At 42.9% G+C, this 21432-nt stretch overlaps 1 protein-coding gene and 1 long non-coding RNA gene across 2 annotated transcripts in view; one reads left to right on the plus strand and one right to left on the minus strand.

The window, feature by feature from the left end:
- The window catches only part of LOC144781149 (uncharacterized), a 137369-nt gene extending 122648 nt beyond the window's left edge, over positions 1–14721 (minus strand). Inside the window, exon 1 of the long non-coding RNA XR_013600892.1 lies at positions 14661–14721. This is a non-coding gene — a long non-coding RNA (uncharacterized LOC144781149). The remainder of the gene's footprint in view (positions 1–14660) is intronic.
- Positions 2345–19067, plus strand: RPUSD2 (RNA pseudouridine synthase domain containing 2). The gene is made up of 3 exons (XM_078659810.1): positions 2345–2865; positions 14996–15292; positions 18092–19067. Exons 1-3 carry the CDS (start codon positions 2383–2385, stop codon positions 18866–18868), a joined length of 1557 nt encoding a protein of 518 aa, XP_078515936.1. The 5' UTR covers positions 2345–2382; the 3' UTR covers positions 18869–19067.
- The last annotated feature ends 2365 nt before the right edge of the window (positions 19068–21432 follow it).

Consider the following 21432-nt stretch of genomic DNA (forward strand, 5'->3'; position numbering starts at 1 on the left):
TATTGTGTGCATTTGTAGATATCTTTTACTGCTCTCTGATAGGCCTAAGGCTGCTCAACCACACTACCCCCTAGAAGAGTATTTGAGATTGCTAGAGCAAGCTCCTGTCCACTCATAGGGGAAGCTTCAAAAAACGAGAGCTACCCAAAGAACCAGAAAGGACTGGGTGTAAACAGTGACAAAAAAGGCAATTCCTTTCTGTGTTATTTCTATTTATATATGTGACCAACAGGCCTACACATTAAGATACCTTCAAACATGCAGTAGTGACACTAATGATTGTGTCTGTACGCCAGTAAGTTTGGTTAAAAACTCTCAGTTATTTATTAATACATTAAATTTGATTAAAAAACAGGTATCTTAATGTGTAGGCCTGTTGGTCACATATAGAAATAGAAATAACACAGAAAGGAATTGCCTTTTTTGTCACTCATAGGGGAAACCATGGACTCTTTGCACGATATATCTCATTGTGATATATAAAGAGCCAGCTTTGCAGGTGGTTTGTCATCTGCCCAACTAAGTGGCAGCTTGTTTCCTCTGCTGGCAAGCACTTGAGCCTCCCTGTGCTTACTCTGGCAAGATGGAGCTGTAGCATCTCACAGCCACCGGGTAGCAGAGCGGGCACAGAGCAGAATCCTGGCTAATTTTGTTTTTGTTGTAACTAGCACCACAGTGAGGCGAGAGCATCTCTTTGATCGGACTTCTTCGCTCCCGGCCTCCCTACCCAGAGACAACAGAACCACTGTCTGTCACTGATGCCGCTGGCTGCCCTTATATTGTGTTCACACCTAAGGAGCAGACAGGCCCCGTGTACATACTACTTACAGGCTACCAGATTTTCTAAATGGATAAAAGTTCAACTTTGCTCGCTCTCTGTACCACATCAGCAGCAAAAGTGAACCCTGTAGCTCAGGGAACAGCTGCTCTCCTCTGACGCAATAATGAAAAAAGTCAGTAAAAATTCATCATGTCTCAAAGAGAAGCACTGTGGATTTGCTTTGAGGTATATTCTTCACCCTTTGTCCCAATAATTATTTCTGACATTCTTATCGCAATTGAATTATATTCTTGGTCTTAATGAGTGGCACTGCTTAAATTAGTATTTTGGGCCGCTTCTGCAGCCATCAAGAATGTTAAAACATTTTGGTTCTGTGAGGGGGAATAAATATTGCTGAATACGATTGTCACAGGCGTTCTCAGATTGTACTGCGGTCTCTGGGTTGTGAGAAAGTCTGGTTACAAGAAAAATTATGAATAAAAGAAACTTGCAAGAAAAAAAGCTCTTGGGAGCTATCTTACCTCGTTATAAAGCGTCATATATTAGGCAGTTAAATGTTACCGATAATAGCATGTAAATGTCACACATAAGCAAACTCAAAACGTGGCTGCTATGCAGAATCCACGTGAAAGCTGCTCCAAACGGGAAACATCATTTACCACGAAGGCATTACCACTAATAACGTTTACCACGTGACACTTACCACGCAAACGTCTTTACAACGAGGGTGCAGGGGGGGGGCTCGGAGGGGGGCTGGGGGGGTCTCCCCCCCAAAAAACAAACAAAGGAGCGGATTACTTAAATTAAAAAAACGAACTTCAGTACCACCGAAGAAAAAGGTAAGTGCCTCCCCCAAAGACGTGCCGTGTACGTGAAAATAGCAGTCCTTTTTTAGTTTTGGTAGACGTGTTTTGACGCTTGTTTCGATGGTGAATTGAAGTACGGGCTGCTGGTGAAAGACAGGAAGGTGTCAGGTAAGAAATTAATCTTTATCGTTTGTGCTTAAAGGACGTTAAAATGCGTGGTATAATCCTTCGTTGCAAATTCCAGCGTGGTAAAGCCACTTGCGTACTAAAATTCGCGTGGTAATGCCATGCGTGGAACTTGTAATCGTGGTAATATCATATATTCCTCCAAACAGGAGCCAGGCTTTATACTCGAACTTTTTCTTTGCAGATTTATATAGCGCGAACTAGACTCGAAGGTTACACAAGGAGACATTTATTTTTCGGTAGGCACGGGGATATTAAGTTATTTGCCCAGAATCTCAGGATACGAAGCCCATGGCCGAGGCTCGAACCTCGTGCCCAAGATCCAAAGTCGGCAGCCTAGCTAGCCCTGGCAATGGTTTAACAGCTGTTAGAGTAGAGCTTTCAAAAAGTTTGTAAAAGCATGCTGTAAGAAAAATGTAAGTCCTTATAATCTTCGCCATGGAGTGCGGTGCCACATTTTGCCCGTGAAAAACAGCGACTTCTAATAACTCACTACCGTAGTGCGAATCAACATATCATCCGGCGCTGCTTCTCTGCTCAATATGATTGCCGCTTTCCTTCCTGTTGTTATTGTCTACGTCATCAGCAAGCGACGGCGCCGTCAGGCACATGCTCCGAGGGCCGATGCGCTGGATCTGGTTCACGCTGTCCCCAGGCTCGGACCGTAGATCTGTGTTGCACTTCAGCGGTGCCTGCCGAGCCCTCCGCGGGGTGATGGACGAGGTAGGGGCCACGAAGAGGAAGAGCGAGACGCCCGAGCCCCGTCCGTCCAAGCGGCAGCGCGGCCAGCCGAGCTCGGGCCCCCGGGAGCGTTATGTGCCGCCCCCGAAGAAGCGGCACGCAGGGGTGGGCTTCAGTGAGCAGCACTTCCAGGAGACGCAGTGCTACCTGGAGGGCGGCCTGCGCAAGGTGCGGCCCTACTACTTCGACTTCGAGACCTACTGCAAGGGCCGCTGGGTGGGCAAGACCCTGCTGCAGGTCTTCAGCTCCGAGTTCAGAGCCGAGCCCATCGAGTACTATTTGGCGGCAGCGGAGGCAGGGCGGCTGCGGCTCAACGAGGAACCTGTGCGGGACCTCAACATCGTGCTTAAGGTAAGTGGTCGCTGCTCTTAGGTGATTTGTGGTAATGTCAGATTTGCTTTTATGTTAAGGTTCTTTTTTTATTTTCAGCCCCAGCTGCCCAAATATCTAAAATGGCATGGTGTCCTTCTTCCCATTAGTTACCCAAGAGGCGGGTAGAGGCGGATGAGCCAACAAACTAAGAGGGCGAGCCAAGACAGGGTTCTCTCTGGCTGGGTCCAAGAGCTCAGCTCTGCACGAGCCGAGTCCTGTAAATAGATAGTCTCTGTAAAATCAAATAAAAATCTTTAACGTGCAGAAGCGTTTTATCTAAATACATTAGATTATTTTTGTACAGCGCACACTCTGAAAACACATATTGGAAAGTGCTGTCCTACATGATTTTTAAAGTACAAAGGTGGAGGCCAGGCATCCATAGCGTTGTGGGGGCCGTTGTGGAGATTAAGCAAGCTATTGCCCAGAGTTGCCGAGTGGGACTCCATGATTGAAATAGGCACCGAGGCGAGAATTATCAGGTCCGTGGAATTTTTTAGCCCAAGACCCGCCGAGGCGGGGAATTGAACCCTGGTCCCGGGCTAGACCTCTGCATCAGGGTCTGCCGCTCTAACCATTGAGCCACACTTCTCCACAAAGTGCAGATCACCAGCAAACCTTTAGCCAGTATTACAATTTAGTGTTCGTGCCGTGAAGAACTTTGTGTACGTTACCGCCCTTAAACGTGGTAAAACTTCAAACTCTTTGCCTTAACCCCACCCCCTCCTACTGGCACCTATCAACATTCAGAGTCGAGGCGCAGGTGGAATTAGTTGCATGGATAGTACCCTCCTAATGGATTCTAGCATGGGCAGTAAGCTCAATATAGTATGTTGGAGTATCTGGGGCTTTAACAATGTATGAGGATATACAGATGTCCTGTCATATATGTTAAAGAAGGAAAATGTTTGCCCAGGATCACACACTTTAGTCAAATGGGAAAGCAGCAGCGAGCTCAAGTTTTCAGGCTTCACATACAATTCTTGGTACATGATGGTGGAGCATGGGTGGCAGAGAGAAGCCATATATAAGCTTGTCTCTGGCTTGATCCTTAAGTGGTTCGCCAACCTGTACCCAAGAGCTTGTTCTCTTCATGCCCAAATAGTAATAATACCTAGTGTCCTGCAACCCAGTGATACCACAGGGACAGCCCTTCCCTTATTTGTCCAAGGTTTTTTTTTTAGACCACGCCCCCCGTCCGTGGTTTAATGTTATACAGGATCCTGCCAGCCTCCCACACCTCCCTTTGCAGGTTACCTCACCACTCGAAGCTATGCTTTCTGCTCTCCACTGAGTAGAGAGCCAGTATCATTCAGATAGTCTTTCTGAGCGTCAAGTTAGTGCTGCTTTGTTTTCTCAGTGGGTGCAAGTCTGCTGGGAATGCGGGTCTTGGGGTAGGAGAAGGCAGAGTAGACCATTCGCTGTGGTTTTTTTTACCAGTTGTTCACATCTTTGAAGACTCCGGTGAACACTTTCCCTGGTGACGTAACAGTGCAAAACAACTTTTTTTCCAGTGTTGTTTCATCATAATACTTAAAGAACCAGACTTTGAACTCCGTAATCAAGCTAATGGCTTTCTGATAGTCATGTATAACAAACCATATGTAATCACCAAATGACAATTGGGATTGTGCTTGTGTTGGTATTGAGCTTGACTGCAGTCTCATTGGCAAAGCCAGTAGATCTTGTTTTGGGACGTATTGGCTTTGCCAGTGGTTTTAGCAATGTTACTGTATATACATTGCACATTTTACGTAAGTAAAGACTTGGAATTTGTGAACACATTTAAAGTCTATTTGCTTTAATGCTATTTGTATTGGAATTGACTACACTAAGTATTGGGAAAGCCAAGAGGTCTGAGCTATAAAAGGGTGAGCTAGATGATTTTCTAATGTTTGTAGGGTACATGTGACCTGAGTTGTATTTAGATGTCTAGGTCAGTTCTGGTTGTGGAAGGGTGTTGATACTGGGAAAAAATTGAGAGCTTTGGAGCCGAGGCCGAAAGGCAGTGTGAGTCAGTGACCCATAACAGTGTACAGATTACATACTCATCCAAACCATGACCTACCTCCAGTGCACACATAGTGATAGTCACATATGTACAATTTGTAATTTCCATGTCTAATTATGGTCAACAAAGTCATTGTTGTTACTTATATTAAACTGCTTACGAGCTCCCAAAAAGCCCATATGTCTGGCATGTTCTAAACATGTTTGTTATGTGATAAGGCTGGATACAATAGCAGAAAACTCACAAAGAGGCACTTAAATTCTGGCCAGGCAGCGTGCTGTGTAAAGCACAGGACTGTAGTTCACATGTTTTAAGCCACACCCATAATTGCACAGGCGGCCACGCCTCTTTTAGAGCCTCCCCCCCACCTTTTGTCATCCCACTTAAAGCACCGTTCCACAATAGACATTTGTGTACAGACAGTTGAAAGCTGTCTTTTAGGCAGTACCTAAAAAAATGTGATGATGTAAAACTGTGGAGTCCTTGGAGCCAAATCTAAATCTTGTTGAACAGAGAGGAAAGGAGACCTATTGTCTCCTCTGCAGCACTCGCTGTGTTCTGTCTCTGGGAGGGCACAAGCACAGCTTGTGTAATTTTGGCAGAAAGGTGAGTTGAGCACTTTAGTGAAATAAAGCAAAGTTCTCCACTGTATCACCTAGGCTGTGATTGTAGATTCTGTGGCTCTCGGTGCCACAGTGCCCCTTTAAGGTGGAGTAGTATTTGTCACCCCAGCGACTTTGATCCAAAAGTGGTGCAGGTCATTTGCTCCCTGTTGAAGCACTTCCAGATATCCTCTGCTTTTGTGGTAGTCAAGCTTATAGGTAGAAACCTAGGTAAGAGACAGCAATGTGGAGTGTTTGGTGGGCTATGGGAATGTAATCACAGAGGATGGGTGCAGCAGAAGAAAAACAGGCACTAGAGTGGGAAGCAGCAGGGAGGAAAGCAAACTAACAGGAAAAGAGAGCAACATGGAGCATAGGGAGGTAAAGTAAACTGCCAAGAGAGCAACAGGAGATGGCGTGCACTGCTCGCTCTGCAAGGCATGCTGTATTGTAGTATGCACTGGAAGCCCTGCTCACTCTCCGCCCATATTTGTTATTGACTTGGGTCATTGTCCTTTATAAATACTGGCTTCTGATTCGTAAATAGGCTTGTTAGTCCCTCCTTGGTACGGCCTTATCTGCATTTGTTACCCCCCATAACAACTGGACCTATTACTTGGCTTGTTAAATGGTCTGCGTTATAAGTAAGTTTGTTTATTGACTAATGGGGACAGTGGCGGCTGCTTTTTAGGTCTCGCCTGTCGATGCGCATGCGCATCGAGCAAGCGAGACTATAGGGGCTCATCGACTCTTTATCTAACTTGCAAGGAATCGTGGCGATTCCTTGCAGTGCCCGTGACTTTTAAGCTCAATGCGCATGTGCATTGAGCTTAAAAGCGCGTGCACAGCCGCCCGCATTCCTCCGACACCTTTGAAGTGAAGCTTAGCTTCACTTCAAAGGCCCGGCTTCTTCACACCCACATGCCGCTCTGCCCTGCTCCGCCCCCTCCCCTGAGTCATCCTGCCTGCCCTCGACGTTCCCCCCGCCCCCTCCCGCCACGCAATGCCGAGAGCTTGTTTATGTACGCCACACTGCTGGACACCAGTTTGATTTTTTTTTTATGTACGCCACGCTGCTGGACTCTAGTTTGATTTAATGTATCTGTCCTGCTTATTTTCATTTATTTATTTTTTACGTCCCAGTTTGTCCTTATTTGCCCAGGCAGCTCTTTCGCCACAAAAGGAGATCACTGCATGCTGTAAATTGCAGACACCAGCTGCTTTGGTCACGGGCGGCGCTAATGTGTTCCCGGTTTCTCCTCATTGGGCGAGTGCATTTACTAATGCGCATGTTGCTTCCACCTTCTGCCCTTTAGTTTGTTATCATTTGGACGGGTGCAGTTTTTGTGAATTTACCTGACCCGTCCACTGCTTTTCATTAAATTTTTTATTTTTAAGTGTACTTCGATCACATATTGAGTGTCAGACTCCGCTCTCAGTGGCTTCACACTTTGTGACTCCTCGGTCTGCTGCTCCAAGTTTGTGAAACCATGTATGTGCAGTACAGTTTTGGTAATTAAAGTCTTTCCACGGACACTCAGAAACATACACATTCACGCTGACTTCACAAGCGCACGCTCTCCACTCACTTCTCTCACACACACACACACACACACACACACACACACACACACTACAAATACACCCTCACACATCACACACGCACAATTTCGTCCACAAACCTGCCTTTCCCAGCTGGACATCCGTGAATGCACTTTTTACCCCCAAACATGCATTACTACAAAAAGACATTGAACAACGTTTTCAAAGACACCGACAGATTGCACTCGTGGGACCCGAGGGGGCTTTTGCCTTCTTAAGTTTCTGACACGAGCCCTGCGTTCCCGGCCGTGCCTGGAAAATGCTGTCTGCCTATTTAACCAGCACATCCCTTTATTTACTTTGGACAGAAACTTAACACCTTGCCAACTCCTATAAAATGTGATTTATATTTTTTGTTTTATTATTATTATTATTTGTATACTACACAGTAAATATGGCTTTTAGTCGCTTTCAAGAATAGATTTCGTACAATGAAAGAGCTAAGCTCGATGCACCTCCTACAAGCAAACAAGCATTTGCAATGCAATAGGTCTCGCTTTTGTGAGAGTTTAAGCTATTAGCATTGTAAATGACAATGCCCTTTATTTGTTTTAACAAAACAAACAAAACATAAATAAAAGGCATTGCCATTTACAATGACAATAGCTCAAACTCGCGTAAATGCGAGACCTATTGCATTGCAAATGCTTGTTGTATTTGCAGCGCGCCCACACAGGACAATGGCGGCTGTGTTTCGTATAGACCGCTATGCCGCTTTAACTTTAAAAGAGGCTGCCCCCTAGCCACACAGCACTCGAGGCACAATGGCAACGCTTTTTAAAAATTATTTTTTAGAATAACGCGGCATCCGCTTCAGAAGCACCACACGTTCTTTCACTTTTAATTTTTTCAATAAACTTGCATGCTAAGCATGGCGCCTGCTTTAGGGACACCACACTCAGAAAAAGAAAAAAAAGTCAGCTATAATGTTGAGTGTGGTGCCCACTTTGGGGACACAGCGATCTGTTTTTTAAATCTTTTATTTTACTTTCTTGGTGAGCGAGGTGCCCGCTTCTCGGACACCACACTCTACAATAGGATAGGTCTTGCTTTTGCCAAAGTTTGACCCATTGGTATTGTAAATGATAATGTCTTTTATTGTTATAAAGGCATTGCCAATAGCTAAAAATCCTGTAATTACGAGGCCTATTGCATTGTAAATTATTTTTTTTCTCACTGCAGCAGACTTTGTTTTAGTGAGGACTCAAAATGCAAGCCAGACCTACTGGCTCTGCCAGTGCTTGTTAATTCATTATTTTACCTTTCTCCACATGGAAAAAAAATATTTTCTGAGAAAACTCCACTACCTTTACCCAACAGTACATCCTGTATATTGTAGAGGTATGCTGTTACGTTTTCCTTCATAGAAAGACATTTATTTCTGCTTTTTACTGAATAAATGTGTATGTTTCTTGGCCAAGATACCTACCAACTATTTCTGAATGTCTACAGAACTAAAGGTTTGTGGGTGATCACCACATTTCACATCACCACCAACACTAGAACTCCTTGCCAGCTCCTACCCTACAGTTAGAACTGGGAACAATCTACTTTACTGTGCTATATAAAGTTTTTATATCCCCATTCTCTGCGTTTAGAACATTGAATTTTCTCTCTTGGCACCGTGGTCCAATTGCATGTGCAAAACATTTTTTCATTGAGCCAGTGTGAGAGCATAGGGTGGCCAAGAAGCTAGAATTATAATCAAGATTAAAACAAGCATTGAAAATGCAATAGGTCTCGCCTTTGATTAAGTTAACGCCATTTCCTTTGCTAATGGTATTGTATAGCAAAGCAAATGGCTTTAACTTAATAAAAGGCGAGACCTATTGCATTTTTAATGCTTGTTACAAAAGTGCGTATTTCGCAATTGTTTTTGCAAATCGCGAAGTGCTGGAGGGTCTGTTTAGTGCTCCATTGCCAGACTAGCATGGATCATTTGAGGTAAGTATTCAGGGAAGAATGCGACTGGAACTTCGGCCACAGGGAGCTTCAAACTACATCTGCAATAACGAATTGTACACTACGCATGCGCACTAAACGGCAGGGGGAGCTTATAAAACCTATTTTGTGACAAATTACATAGTACGCATGCCTATGATGACACCCGTGCGCACACGCGAGGATGGGCAAAACCCGACGTGCTTGTCTCTTTTTTATGTCGGTCGGTTGGGCTTTTGTACTTATGAAAACGTTGGTCGCGCTGAAAATAATACCATTTGAAGATAGACGCCATGAAAAATGCAGTCATTGCCTTCGATGCGCCTGCGTGTTTCACTCGAGCGGATTTGCTTCCCATGGGAAGGGCTGGCACTGTTAGCTCCGGATCCGCTTGACTTGGGGTAGCTGCAACATGAGGGACCGTACCTGCGAGCTGAGGAAGGTGAGTTTGTGGGAAAGTTGATTAAAGCATGGTCGGTTTGCAAATGAGAGCAGGATAAAGTACGGGGACGTCGGCAGTTAAGGGAGGTGGCATTTGGATTGAGGGGCAGGGACAGCACCTGAAAGTCAGTGGTGAGGAGTATTGTTAACTTTTCTTTCTTTCCTAAAGTTTTCAACTCGGCAATAACGCACGGCAACGGGCGATAGATATATCCCTCCGGTCGTAAAGTCTAAAGTTTCCTAAATGTCTGCATGTGTGCAGAGGGAGGTGTGGTCCCTGCAAAGAGAGGAGTGTAGGTACAGAGCCATTAATGGTAGCACTGCCAAATGTGTCCATGTTGTGTGACCCTGTCAGTTATGGCTTTTGGGCATATCACATTCCATTCTTGTATTTTGATTCTCTATTCTGAACACTGAGCATCATAGTGAAGTTTGTGACGGAAGTACCAGTTCTGGCTAAGATGTCACATATGAAGTGCTGAAATTGTTAAACCAAACTCTGTGAAACCGTAAATTAGGGGTCAATGCTAGCCAAACAAGCAATGATCGTGGGAAGCCTCGCGCCATCTTCCTCAGCACTGCCTGGGAAAGCGAAAGCACGCCGCCATGCAAGCATATGGACAAAAAATGCGCACGCATGTGCACCAAGATGGCGCCGGGCTGTCCACATACACATGCATTTTTTTGTACCTACGCATGCATGTTTTGCTTTGCGGATACCATCTTTGTCCATCTGGACGCGTGTGCATTCATCTTTGGCTGAATCGATAACAAAAGGTGCTGTCCATGGTAAATGTCCGGATAACCCAACATCGCTCGCGACTGAAGAAAAAAGTGCAAAATGCCCCAATGGTGGAACATTTCACGACTGCAAACCACAAAGAAACTGACTTCACATGGACTGTTCTGGCTGGAATAGATCCACAGCACAGATCGCCTAATATAGAAAAGGCGCTGTTGCGTAAAGAGGCCTATTTAATACTGCGGTTTGATACCATCAATACCGGCCTCAATTCCATGAGTGAGCTGTCTAGGTTGTAAATCTGTACCCAAATCTACTGGACCACGAACCCCAAAGTGCAACATTGGGTTCAAGCCTCTAAACTGCATTCTAATCTGATGGACTCCAGGTCCCATAATGCAAAGCTAGGGCAAAGTAAAATATCCCACCCCTGATAGGCCAACCCAGAAGGAGTCACCCTCCATGTAATGCCGAGTGAACTGATCCCCATCCACGGTGTGTGTTGGAATGAGGAAGTGAAAATCGGTGCAGAACTGACAGGTATGGCAAACCACGCGGGCCGGCAGCAAAGCTGTCCTTCACGGCTGCTGCATTATTTTCCTAACTGAGAATCAGAATAGAAAACACTGCGGTGTTTAATGGAAACAGCCCAGGCTGTGCGGCCGCTTTTACTGCTAAAAGTCCTAGCGCGCACGCATTCACATGAAAACTAAAGCTTGGCTTCTTACCAATGTCCGCTTTTCCTTAAACAGAACAGCGGCACTCGAACAAAAGCCAGAAGGGATAAAGACATAAAACCGGCAGGCTAAGAAGTAATGGATCTTTGAAACCTGACGGCCCTGAAGACATTTAGTAAGTCATTACCCGGTTGTGCATCATAGCACTTTCGAGCATATATAAATAACTCACTATTAAGCAAGCAATGTACATATTCCGTTTACAGTGCACCATGTGAAATAAGAAAAACCACATTATTGAAAATTGCAGCAGAATTTGGTCCCGCTGGCACCCCAAATTCAGGTACGAGCACAATGCCCTTTCTACCGTCAATTTATAACTAATGTTTATAATTGGCGCTTCACAACTTATGTATATAATTGGCGCTTCATAAAAATCCCTACTTTTTTAGAATAACGCGCAGACCCCACAGATGCACAAGAGTGTTATGGATGAACCGAATTACCTCAAATCCCCAGAGGTACGTGTTAATTTTAAATTTTGTACATAGGAGAAGGTTTGAGCAGGTCGATGGGAGCAACCTATAAAAGTATCCACAATTTTTGTGTTTTTACCAATAGGTTTCACAAACGGGGAAAGGAATACAATTGGCCCTGATGAGAGTTTGAGAAGAAATCTCCCAAACTCGAAACGCGTAGGCGGACAGGATTAAGTCCTAATTTTCTGAGAAATAGCAAAAAACTTTCAGGAACATTAAGCCTGCGAACATTTCTACCGAGAGGTCGTTTTGTTCTTCCCCCTTTTTTTGAAGACTGATTGAAAGGCTTAATTTTTTTCAAATATTGCTACATATTGTATGATAAAGTCACGCAAAAAATATATCGAAAAATTTGCTTTTCATTTGAATTCCCTTTTCGTTTGAAATGAAATTATATGTTCTTTGTATATCATTTTTTGGTTATATGTTTGCTTAAATTCTACGTATGTCACACCAAATTATTGTACAATCACGCTATTTTTTATTTGTATTTCATGTTGTACGTCCATGGTTAGTACGTTCAAGATATTGATACTTCTCTTGACTACAGTGATATTTACTGCCAACAAAATTGATGAATAAAACGGCGCAACTAATCGCCAAGATAAACATATTAAGCTTTGTTTATCGTTCTTCATCCAGAATCAAAATGGTATGAAATGCAATGAAGTGTGGGTTCCTTTGTTCTTTTTATAAAGTATTTGGGCCCTTACCCCACTTCGTCCGAATGGGCCACACTCCCCTTTTTTGAAAAAAGTCCATGGCAAGGACAGCACATGCCCTGCTTTCGCCAGGCGAGACCTAAAATAGGCAATTTAGTCCTAATCGCCTATTTTTTACTGTTTCCTTTTTTTGTGTGTGCTCGTCCTTCTTTCACTTATCCTTTCTTTCTTTCATTCATAGTAGGTATATAAAACCTATTTAGCAGAAAAGCAAATTAGTAGAAAATATTTGGTTGAAAACCAATTAAAAAAAATGCAAAAGAAAATTTACAAATATGAGTGAACTAAAAAACGGTATAACGCCATTGTAGCGTTTATATAGAATTCTTGTTGGGATACCTTGCTTTTATATTATAGCACACAAAAAGGGTAAAGAGACCTTTAGAGAGAGTCAGGGCAGAGAAAGGGATAAGCGGAAGAATGAGGTTGTGAATAAGGGACCTCACAAAAGGCAAGAGGAAAAGATGTTGTGCATAGGAAATAGGCAAATAATCTGATAAAAAGAGAATAGGGCTTGGGAACGGTGCGCCCCCGATAAAAACAGAAGGAAGGAGACAGAATAAGAGAGGGTGATAATAATAGTGGGATATCAGAAGGTAGATTCAGAGAGGAAAAAACACTGCTCCCCAGGACAGTATTCTTAAAAATAAATAAATAAATACGGTCACCTACCAAAAGGCTGTGAGAAGGGAGGTGGGTTGACGGGGTAAAAGGATAAATGCAATCTTGCTAGAATAATCCAAGAGGGACCCATATTAAAAGAAGAATTATTTTTTCACATTTAAACACGCATTGATGAAACCAAAACAACGAGCTTGCTTCGCCTGAATTACGAACAGTAGGCAGAGGGTGATGCCGTTATTCCATGCATGTGAAATTATGAATCTCAAAATAACTCCTGTGCTTCACCAATGACATTTTGAATGTCAGTGGTGCAGGGTATCCGTACACGTTATGCTATGGTACTGTATAGGTCTCATTAGCACCTGCAACTGACAGCTGAAACATTTTAAGTATTAACTTCTGCAGAATTATATATTACATTCATTTCACTCACTTCTTTCCTCCCATCTTCCCCTTTCTCTCTTGCAGGCCTTCATAGCCTGACTTTCTTACCATCTCTTCTTTATTCCTTTTGTCTCTTGCTATAGTTCCTCATCTGCATTTCCTTAACCTTTTCTAAAAGACACCAAGGCAACAGGATAATTACACCCCCCTCCCCTCCAATAGGTCAGTGTTAGAGCTGTAGCTCTAAAACATGCAATGCTTGCAGTGTGCTGCATGTACATCAGTGGTGTCCTGAAGTTGTTTGACATGAACTGGGTCCTAAGTTAGCAAGCATGCACTTTACGTTTTCCATTGCAGCTTTCATGTATCCATGCATAATTTCTTTTGGGATTTCTTACCCTTTTTACCTTCCTCTATTGCATTATATAAGCATGCTGTTTAACATTATATTATGTTCTTTGGCATATTGGTCTATAAACTACTTGATGCTGTGCTAGTGCAAACATTGGGTATTGCTGCCCTAAGCAAGACACGAGTACATTTCAGTGAGTAAAGAACATTTCCGGGCAGAAGTGCCTATCTTTGTCTTGTGTTTACAGAACAGTCTTTTTCTTCCGTAGTGTTTGTGATTATGGTTGCCGACCGAGTCTGGGGTACAACGTAACATCAGCCTTCACTGAAAAGGAGTCGTCATAGCCAAAATAGAATTGCTTGTTTCTCAACAGTTATCTGATAATGCTATTTTATCAAAACAATGGGTACTGATGCGATCCTATGGTCCCTAATGCATGCCTTGCTATATCCACTATATTGATTATGTCCTCATCGTTGCTCTGTGCTTATACTCCCATTTGTTAGGTTTTTCTCAGCTAGTCCACGTCATTGATACAACACATGTAAGATACATTTGAACAATTACTCCCGTGCTTTAGGATGCTTACACACCCGTCCCACACCCCAGGAAGTGTTTATCCTACACCAGCACAGGCATTCATTTAAATTGTAGTTTACATAATATCTTCAAAGTCGGAGTTCTCTATATGCTCTCATCACCCAGCCAATTAGTTTCTTCCTTCTCCATGTCCCCCTCGCTAAAAACAGTCGCTGCTTCCTATTCCACAGTCAGCTCTTGATTTAGGATTGGTTCTGCCCACACCTCCCTGAAAGACTCTTGAGGCGCACCCCTCAAAACAGCAGTTCTTAGAGACCTAGACCAACGACTGGCATTCTGATTTCTTCCTGATGCCTCAGATGGGAACCTATTTGCTAGAAGTGAAGGATGATCTCTGTGGGAAACGGCTTTTACAACGAAGCCGTTTCCCCGAAATCTTTAACCACGCATGCAGTACAACGCATGCGTGGTTACAACTAGTGCCTTTACCACGCATGCCTTTACTACGATGTTTGTAGTAAAGGCATATGTGGTAAAAGTAAAAAAAAAAGGGGGGGGGGCTTGGGGGGGGTCTCCCCCCCCAATAAAACAACTCACCTTAAGTCACGTCGGCATCAGAGTCGATTAAGATAAATCGGTAAAAAAATGCCGTTTTCTCTTCACGACGTATGACGTCACCACGCAAATAGTCGGTGAAAGGTTTATGCGTGCTAAACGAATTCCGTTGTAACGCATGCGTGGTAAAGGCATGCGTTGCAACGGAATTCGTTTTATCATCGTAGAATACTACTCTGCCTCTTCAGCCTCCTCAATAGATCCACAGTGGCCAGAAGTTTTATTTTTTACACATTTAGATAATAAAAATTACAACTTTGCATTTTCAGGTGGAAACTAATAACATCCACATTTTCTCTTTTGAACCTTTGTTGCAGAATAATGACTTTCTTCGCAATACGGTTCACCGCCATGAGCCTCCTGTTACAGCACAGCCTATTAACATCCTAGAAGAAACTGATGAAATGGTGATTGTGGACAAACCTTCGTCTTTACCGGTGCACCCATGTGGAAGATTTCGGCACAATACGGTCATCTTCATCTTGGGCAGGGAACATAACCTAAAGGAACTGCATACCATTCATCGGTTAGACCGCATGACCTCTGGAGTGCTTATGTTTGCCAAAACCGGAGCCGTGTCGAAGAGGATTGATGAGCAAGTCCGTGAGCGGCAGGTGAGTTGGTGATAAGGCTGTACTTGGTAAGGCTTAAATAAAAAGATGAGTGATAGGCCTTATAATAACATAATTACATTTAATAACGTTATTGTCCTGTGGTTTGTCAACCAGGGAGAGTAAGGGCTGTCTGCCTGTCACATGAATTTTTTCCAGAACATTTTTGCAGTTTTTGTGCTGTAGTGCAGAGTTTAGGAGTGTGCAAATTTGCTTTATTTGTTCATAACAATGTGGCTTGCCAGTAACGCATACGACCTTTTATCAGTTTTTTTTGTGAGCACGCCCACAGTTGAGCACGATACAGACAGGAGAGTAGTTTGAGTAGAAAATGTGTTTATGTAAGCTATTTTCTGTGTGAACCAGTCTTGTACACACATTTTTTTTTTAAATTGCATAATATGCAATTTTATACATTTCACGTAATAAAGCAGATTTCTCCAGCATAGTTAACATTTTCACGCAGGCAGTGCAGACCCTCATAAGAAAAATTATCTCTTAATATTAGGTTTCATTACAGCAGGTAGTTGCCCAGTATTAATGGGTTGGGTACAAGCAGACAGTTGGGTATTAAACTGGTGTTCTTCCTGACCATATTCAGAAATGGAGACTTTCCTAAAGCAAAGGCTTTGGATCCAATGCCGACAGGTTTTCAGGTATCACGTGATGTTTGAGTGGCCCACATCTTTGTATTGCAGACATCTGCATCTGTGAAATAATGTACCACCCTCACCTGAATAATTTAAAGACCTTCTATTACTTGTTTACTCAAAACGTATTCCTTTTATTCCTAGGTGTGTATTTCTTGTTTATTATAGACCTGCTGAGCTTCACTCCACATTCCTTGCATATACGGAATGTACCATTTTACTAAGGAATACTCCTACTTTTTACTATTTTTTGTTCTTGTTTTTACTAATAATGTCCTTGGACAATAAAGTTACATTTGCATATAAAGTAAAATCCTGTAAAATAACTTAATTTTGCTAAAGCGAGATTACTGTTAACATAAAACAAGTAGAAATGGCAATTTTAAGCAAAGGGGTTTTAAAAAGTACATAATAATTAACTCGCAAACATGTTCAGTGTCTTACAAGAAGGAGAAACTTTAAAAAAACATATATATATATATAAAAGCATTACATTTAGGAGGACACCTAGAGTTTGGGCAATAAACATTGCAGGAAAGTAGAGATCATTAGTTGTTATCCAAAGTTTGCCCAGCACCAGATTCACCTTCGTGCTATTTTCTATCAACTTGTGAAATGGCAAGACAGGGGTTGTGTACGTAGGTTTGATTCTCTTAAAATTAAGAAAGGTATTTTACTCCAGATCGATGGGACTTTCCTTACTATAGAGGTGGCACCATTCACCAAGCCATTTTTTGCATGTTAGTGTACAGTCTGACTTTAGATTCCAGCTCCATGGCTAGGTGGAGCTTTCCTTTCTATAGAGAGGCTCCCCTTACCCAACCATTGCTTTTGTGTGAGAATACAGGCCAACTTTGTTTCAACTCGGTTTTTAGCCTGAGTCCATTCAGTACTTGGGTAATAATTGGCAAGATCACCTGAGTGTGAGAGGGTAACGTAGGGAAACAACTAAACCCATAGGTAATAGGGTATGGCGCAACACTGCACGTCACTTCTATATCCGTTTCAGGGAACAGGCACCAAACATGTAAATCATTATCAATTTGGTGATCTTTGCGAGTAGTTTTTTGAAGCTTTGCATTTATCATTTTATCATTGCTCCTCATCTTTCAACTATTTCCTATTACTTATCATTTCCTAATTAATGAAAATGGTGTCAGATGAGTTAGGGAAATGTTGCCTATGCGATCCTGCTTCTGTTATTGCTTGTTATAAACATCCACGTCCATGAACTTGGCTTAAAGCGAGGTCTGGAAAACAATGAGGAGCTGGATGTAAAGTGGATGCGTGGAAAGGGGTGGTGCGTGAAGGGCCACATATATTGACGACCAGTCTTGTATTCAGAAAGGAAAAGTCTGCAAGCAGTTTCATGTCAGTGTGCTAGGGGACAAATTAAGAGTTGGTTGGAATTTGGCCTACTATTACGCCCAGAACTGTTAACGTAGTGGCCATTAGTAAATTAAAGTAGGGTCGGGTTCTCATTACAAGTTTATAGGGAATAACTTGTGTAAGTCTGGTTTCTGGGAAGATTCTCACTTGTTTATCTCAATTTGTGGATTTGATTTCAAATGTTGGGTTTTGAAAGTCTAGTGTCCGTGTGACATACTCCAGACGTTGTGGTGTTTTCCCCTGATATTGTAACTGTGATGGGATGATTGCTCTTGTTACTGGCCACATTGGAAATTAGGGAGTCCTTAGATGGCTCAAATGTTTTCAAGACAGTCCGAGAGTACATAATGATGAATACTATTGCTGCAAACATTTGGCTACGATATCTTTAACAGACAATCATTTCAAAGTTACAGCATCTGTGAGTGCAAGGCAATAAAGACTGCAGGGAACCTGATCCATTTCGAGACTACAAAATTACTTCCATACATTTCATTAAAACTCTACCTGGAAAGCATGCTGAGCCTTAATAAATTACCTTTATTATAGCCTGCTAGATTAGCACCTTTGAAAATCATACACTCCTTGTCTTCTGCATGTAATGTAGCAGTTGTTTACTGAGAAAATACCCATTCACTTTTTGTTTTTATGCCAGATGTTTAGAAAATGTCAGTGATCATTCACACACATTTCATCTTGTTGTTCACTCCTAAAAAGTAACCTAAATGTGTCTCTTTTTTTTTTTTTTCTCCCCCTGTCGCAGCTGGAAAAGGAGTACGTTTGCCGTGTATGTGGGGAATTTCCAGATGGAGAGATAGTTTGTGAGGAGCCTATTCTGGTTGTGTCCTACAAGGTGGGGGTATGCAGAGTCGACCCTAAAGGCAAGTCTTGTAAAACAGTATTTCAAAAGCTCAGCTACAACGGAAAATCCAGTGTTGTGAAATGCTTTCCGCATACTGGCCGCACTCATCAGATACGGGTTCATTTGCAGTTCTTGGGTCATGCAATCGTAAATGATCCGATTTACAACACTGATGCTTGGGGTCCCAACAAGGGTAAAGGCGGTAAAATTAATAAAACAAATGATGAGCTTCTTAAGGCCTTAGTTGAGGAGCATCGATCCAAACAGAGTCTGGACATCTTGGATCTGCCAGAGGACGAGCTGAAGATTATACTTGATGACAAACAATCTGAGACTCAAATACAATCCACAGATCACCTCACCAGTTTAAAGACTATTTTGACTGTGGACAGTGAAGATGGTCAAATTAAAGAAGTATCAGTGAACCCTGCTTTATCCCTGAACTTGTGCAGTCAAAATGATGCATGCAAAACTGCTAGCAATGTTGGTAATTTAAATGGACAACATGGTGTGACCGATATGAAGGATTCTTTATGTGGAGAATGCAAGCTAACAAGACCTGACCCAACACCCAAAGACTTGGTGATGTACCTACATGCACTGCGCTACAAGGGAGCACATTTTGATTATACCTCCCCAATGCCTGACTGGGCATTTGAAGAATGGAAGGAGGACTGAGAATATTTGAATTACTGCTTGGGTTTGTGTTGGTAGAGAATGGCGGAAACAAAACCTTTGCTTTTATCTTCCTTTTGTGTAGGTTTGTAAGTGACTCAAAATGTGCTGGCACACATTTTATTTAAAAGGAAAAATGAATCACTTCAAAACAGCAATTTATTGTTTTAGTACAGTAAAACGCTACACTTCATTGACAGATCATTTGAGTTCTTAATTTCAGTCATTTGAATTGCTAATATGCCATGGTGCAGTTTTTCTTATTCCATTGTCATTTGCTACCTCTCTTTTTTAGGTCTTGCCTAGACCAAGCATGAACTACCTCTTCGAGACACGTTGTTTACTATTAGTGGGCTTGAGTACTGCCCATTACTTACCATTGGTGGGTTTCAAAGCCACTCTCAGTTGCTTTCTGTTGGTCAGCTCTGCCATTGCATGTTACCTTCCCCTAGAGCCGGGTTCTCCAAAGGTTGTCATGGAGGGCCGGATTCATGCCAGATTTTTAAGATAAATACATTTATCTAAATGGGAATATACAAGAGAACCCTGCCCTAGAGCTTGGGCCAAGTACTTGTATCCGTGCGCTGTCACGATTTTCGGAGGTATTTTTCCTTTTTGTTGAGCTACTCTACAGAGAGCATGTTTTGCAGCTGGCTGTGCCATCCACTCTATCTCCGTCCGACCATCTGCTTCTTCCCTCTGTGTTGTTCTTATCTCCCATTGCCGTGCTGGCCTCCCACCCAGCACAGTAAATAATGCAGATGCCATATGCCCTGCTTCATGGAAGGCTTTGACTTTTGTTTTTGATGCTATTTTTAGATAGCAGGAACTCTATCCCGAGGTATTAAAGCGCTTTACACAAGGAGACATTAAATAAAGCTAGCGCATCAGCAACTGCTTAGACTCCTTCGTCCCGCCCTTCATCTCTTCACACAATCCCCCTTGATCACCGGACTTCCTTCTGAGGCTCTCTTCTCCCATGTCTTTCATCATCTACCTGACTCATTTATTTACCGTTCATCATCACAAAGCAACTCGAGCCCCCAATGCCTTCAAACTAGGCACACAACTCCCATAGAGCCCATAGAGCTAAAAAGGCTTTGTGTCAACCCTCCTATCCCCACCCCTCCCCGTCATATGTCTGAGCTCGGGCTTCTGCAGCTTCCAGGACACTCACAGTTCTTGACCTGCTGTGGGGTTGGCTGGGTAGTGTCTGGCGTCTTATCTCTTAAAAAAAAAAAAAAAATTGTCCTCATCTCACCTTGGCACGTGCAAATGAACACTTGCAACCCTGATCCATCCTGGGCGCCCCAGGTTGAAGTTCTTGCTGTACCCAGAGCCGACCTGGCAACCCCTTTGTTCTGGGGTCAGGTGTAATCATTGGACTGTTTCTGGATTTGTTAGATTTGATACCAGCCTCCTTTCCATAGCCCATTCCAACAAAGGTTGCCAAACCATACTATTCCTATTATGTGGTGTACCCATTTCAAATCGTACCGTTCTAAGCACAGATTGAAGCCATATTTCATGTAGGGGAGGGGTAACATCCTTCCAAACTTTACATATTTCCCTACGTGCAATAAGAACTAAGGTAAAAAATAAGGCCACCTGTGTCCCCATTAACCCAGTGATAAGATCAGTGTCTAAGCCAAAAAAAACCCTCACAACATTAAGACTAAGTTTCATCTTAAAAACACTCTCCAATGTCTTCTCAATACTTGCCCAAAAGGGGCCGATCATAGGACCGTCGTAGAAAACATGGATATCATCGGCCTCTAGCATGTCACATCCGGGGCATGCCGGAGGTGGGCTGACAAATGTTGCGATTCTTTTTTTTTTTTGGGGGGGGGGGGGTGTAATAAAGTCTGTTTATAACGTAGTAATGATTCTTTTTGAGTGAAGCAGATTTAACAAATTTATATAGATAATGAAGCGATAGATTATAAAGATCAACTGAAGGGGCTTCCAAGACGGAGAGTCTCCAGACAGAATATAACGGTGGAGCTAAGATTTCATCCGCCTCGATCAGTTCCCTATATAGAAAACCCACTTCCTTCTTCCTATAAGTAGGGCCAAAAGCGCAGACTCTATGTCCCAGTTTCCACCGATGTTGTTTTTCTCAGTGTAATACCACGAACAGAGTTGGATGTATTTAAATCTTGAGAGGGAATCCCCAATCCTAGACCGTAAAACCGCCCAGGGAAGTACCCCATCTGAAGATACTAAGTCTGACCAGATTGTTATTCCCGCTCTTCTAACTGATAGAGACAGGCTATCCTGGAGACATAATGGAGTAGCTGACCATAATGGCGTCTTACCTCAGCCTCACCGGGGTACTTCACAGGTGGTTAAACAAGCATTTGCAATGCAATAGGTCTCGCAATTGCGAGATTTTGAGATATTGGCATTGTAAATGGCAATGCCTTTTATAATAATAGAAGGCATTGTCATTTACAATACCAATAGGTCAGAGTTTGGAAAAATAAAACAGAGCGTGGTGTCCCAGAAGCGGGCGCCACCCGCCGCATTCAAGTTAATAAAAAAAAAATGAAAGAAAGCGTGGTGTC

Source organism: Lissotriton helveticus, chromosome 9, assembly GCF_964261635.1.
Source record: "Lissotriton helveticus chromosome 9, aLisHel1.1, whole genome shotgun sequence".
Taxonomy (NCBI): Eukaryota; Metazoa; Chordata; class Amphibia; order Caudata; family Salamandridae; genus Lissotriton; species Lissotriton helveticus.